The sequence below is a fragment of the Scophthalmus maximus genome, chromosome 10, assembly GCF_022379125.1.
Source record: "Scophthalmus maximus strain ysfricsl-2021 chromosome 10, ASM2237912v1, whole genome shotgun sequence".
NCBI lineage: Eukaryota > Metazoa > Chordata > Actinopteri > Pleuronectiformes > Scophthalmidae > Scophthalmus > Scophthalmus maximus.
In genome coordinates, this window is record NC_061524.1 from 14612501 (window position 1) to 14615000 (window position 2500).

The following is a 2500-nucleotide window of genomic DNA, read 5'->3' on the forward strand; positions in this document are numbered from 1 at the left end:
ACATTACCCTCACCGGTTCCACGAAGGATAGGGCGTATGTACATGACCTTATGCAAGCAGCAGCAGTAGGGCGCCCGCGTTAGTCACAATGTGGCCAACCCACACTTTAATTTTGTTTAATTCAATTTAATGTCGAACTGTGAGTCAGTTTCACTGGGCACTCCGGTCTGGAATGTCCTGTGAGGACAAGATGGAGTCTAGGGAGAAAGATGGTCGACGGGGAACGGGAGAAAAAATATATAAATAAATAGAGAGAGAGGGGGCAGAAGCTGGACTACTACTAATATGTTAAATGCAACACCAGAAGAGAGTGGAGGAGACCTTGGACCGCCCTCACCTCCCCTCAACTCCTCACTTAAAACAAACATCCAAACACAAAGGCCAGCTTGTCAGGATAAAGCTCAGTAGATTACACAGTGCAGGAATGCACTTTTACACGCGGCAGCAATACTTGGCTACAATTAGCCGACGCAAGCTACTTCAGACAGCAAACAGCCCCCACACAAGATACGAGTACGCCCCAGAGATGGGAGTCAGTGGCTTGGCTTTTGATCGAGCACTTTTAACACGTCACACACACTATTATTTATGTCTGATATTTTTTTGGATAAAGGCTGAGCTTGTTTCAAATGCAAGGCGAAGATGCAATAACTTTCTCTTCTTCCGCGTGCAGTTAAGGCCCAAAGAGATAAATAACATTGCAAAATACAGTATATACACATTTAAGACTTAAAATCACCTGTAGTATTTACACTGGTAAGATCTTCAGTAGTCATTTGTTCGTCATACTTCATCTGAAATGATCAATTACACTGATGATACCTGTAACACACTGATATTATTATGCTTCTTCATTGATTGTCATCACACACACAACACTTCACAGTTTGGCCCAATTTTACACACAATATTTTCCGAGACAGTTTAAAAAAACAAAAAATACTATTCTGAAGTGTGCTTGTTCGTTTATGTTGAGCAGAACGGGTTAGCGGGTAGCGCCACCCGAGCCCTCTGCACAGTCGTGTGCGTGGACCGCTGCTGTTCAGGCGTTTGGGCAAGAAGAACCGGGGGGTCGTTGCTGCCCGGAGCGGAGTCCGTGCCGGGATCGGCGACGGTGGCCGGCTGACGCGGAGGTGCCGGAGGGGGGAAAAGTGGCGACTGGAGGATGTCAGCGTAGTGCTGGCTGGGCTTGGTCTCCCGCTGAAGGACTTTCCTCAGCAGGGGTTTCAACAGCCCGATGGTCAGCTGGCTGCCGCGGGGGTCTGCAAAGGGAGCAGGGGAGGGGGAGGTCGTAGTGGACATGGAGAAGGAGGAGGTGGAGGGAGGGGTGTTTGGGGAGGGCAGGCTCTTCAGCACCAAGTTGAGTATGGTGGTGACAGTGAGGTCCTCGGGGCACAGGGTCCACAAGAGGTCCAGGTATGGGTCCAGGTCTCTGTGGTGGGCCACCTCACACAGCAGAGTAGTGAAGATCTCCTTGTTGAGCAGCGGACTCTGTTTGCAGAACTTGTGGGCCACCTGGCTAACCCGCCCCCAATCCTGCTGGGCCATGAGGACCCTCATCGCCTGCAGGATGGCGTTCGGCCGCCCGCTGACCAGCAGCAGCTCCACCTCCAGGTCCAGGTGCTGGTCTCCGTCCGAGCTCAGGCCGGACAAGACGCACAGGGCCCGTTTGTAGAGCGGCACGTGGTTCTCCCCGCCCTCCCCGCCTCGCCCGCCGGAGAAGCTCCAGGAGGAGGAGGCCAGACTCAGGCCCAGACCGACCGAGCCCTGCTGCTGCTGGGCCAGCTCCAGGAACAGGGGCAGCCAGCTGGGCTGGAAGTGGAAAACGGAGTGGCAGAGGAGTTCAAACACGGGCAGGGCGGCTGGGGAGGCGGAGTTGGGGCATTTGGCTTTACAGTTGGCTATGCGGTCGCCTTTAAGGCCGCGATTGTGTTTCGGCACGCCGCTTGATAATGGCCGGTGGGAGGCTGAGGCGGGACCGAGGACAGTTTTCCACACATCGGTTGGCGCGCTGCTGGACAGAGAGCCCTCCCCGTTGTGGTGCAGCTGGAGGGCAGCCTGCGCCGCGCGCCAGGCCTGGCAGGGGAAGATGCCGAAGATGGAGTTGAGGTAAGACAGAGCCTCTTTATCCAGCTCCGAGGACGACAGCAGTCTGACTACTTCTTTCTCTACTAGACTCTCACACACGGCCTCCACCTCTTTCACGCTGCCCCTCACCAAACTCCCCTTCAGCTCCTCCAGAGAGACCAGGGCCTTCAGCTCGGCCTCCAGCGAGCCCATTAGCTTGTCTTGCCCCGCCACGCATCCACCCCCACCGTTCTGGGCCGGCTCGTCTCCCTTCTGCCTCGACCCTGCGCTGATGTAGTTCCTGAGGATGGAGGCCAAAGAGATGGGCGCCTGGAACCTGCCGCCTTTCTTCAGCGTGTCGACGGTGAGCTGGGTGCTGCTCAGGCTCCTCTGCTGGTAGTATGTACAGGCCTCCTCAAAGACGGCCTCCACC

At 55.3% G+C, this 2500-nt stretch overlaps 1 protein-coding gene across 1 annotated transcript in view; it reads right to left on the reverse strand.

Moving 5' to 3' along the window:
- Window positions 1-2500, reverse strand: part of LOC118284233 (Hermansky-Pudlak syndrome 6 protein) — a 5140-nt gene that overhangs the window by 1016 nt on the left and 1624 nt on the right. Inside the window, exon 1 of the mRNA XM_035606975.2 lies at window positions 1-2500. This exon is cut by the window's left edge and continues 1016 nt beyond it; it is cut by the window's right edge and continues 1624 nt beyond it. Coding sequence (XP_035462868.2) covers window positions 967-2500 — 1534 coding nt within the window. The 3' untranslated portion in view covers window positions 1-966.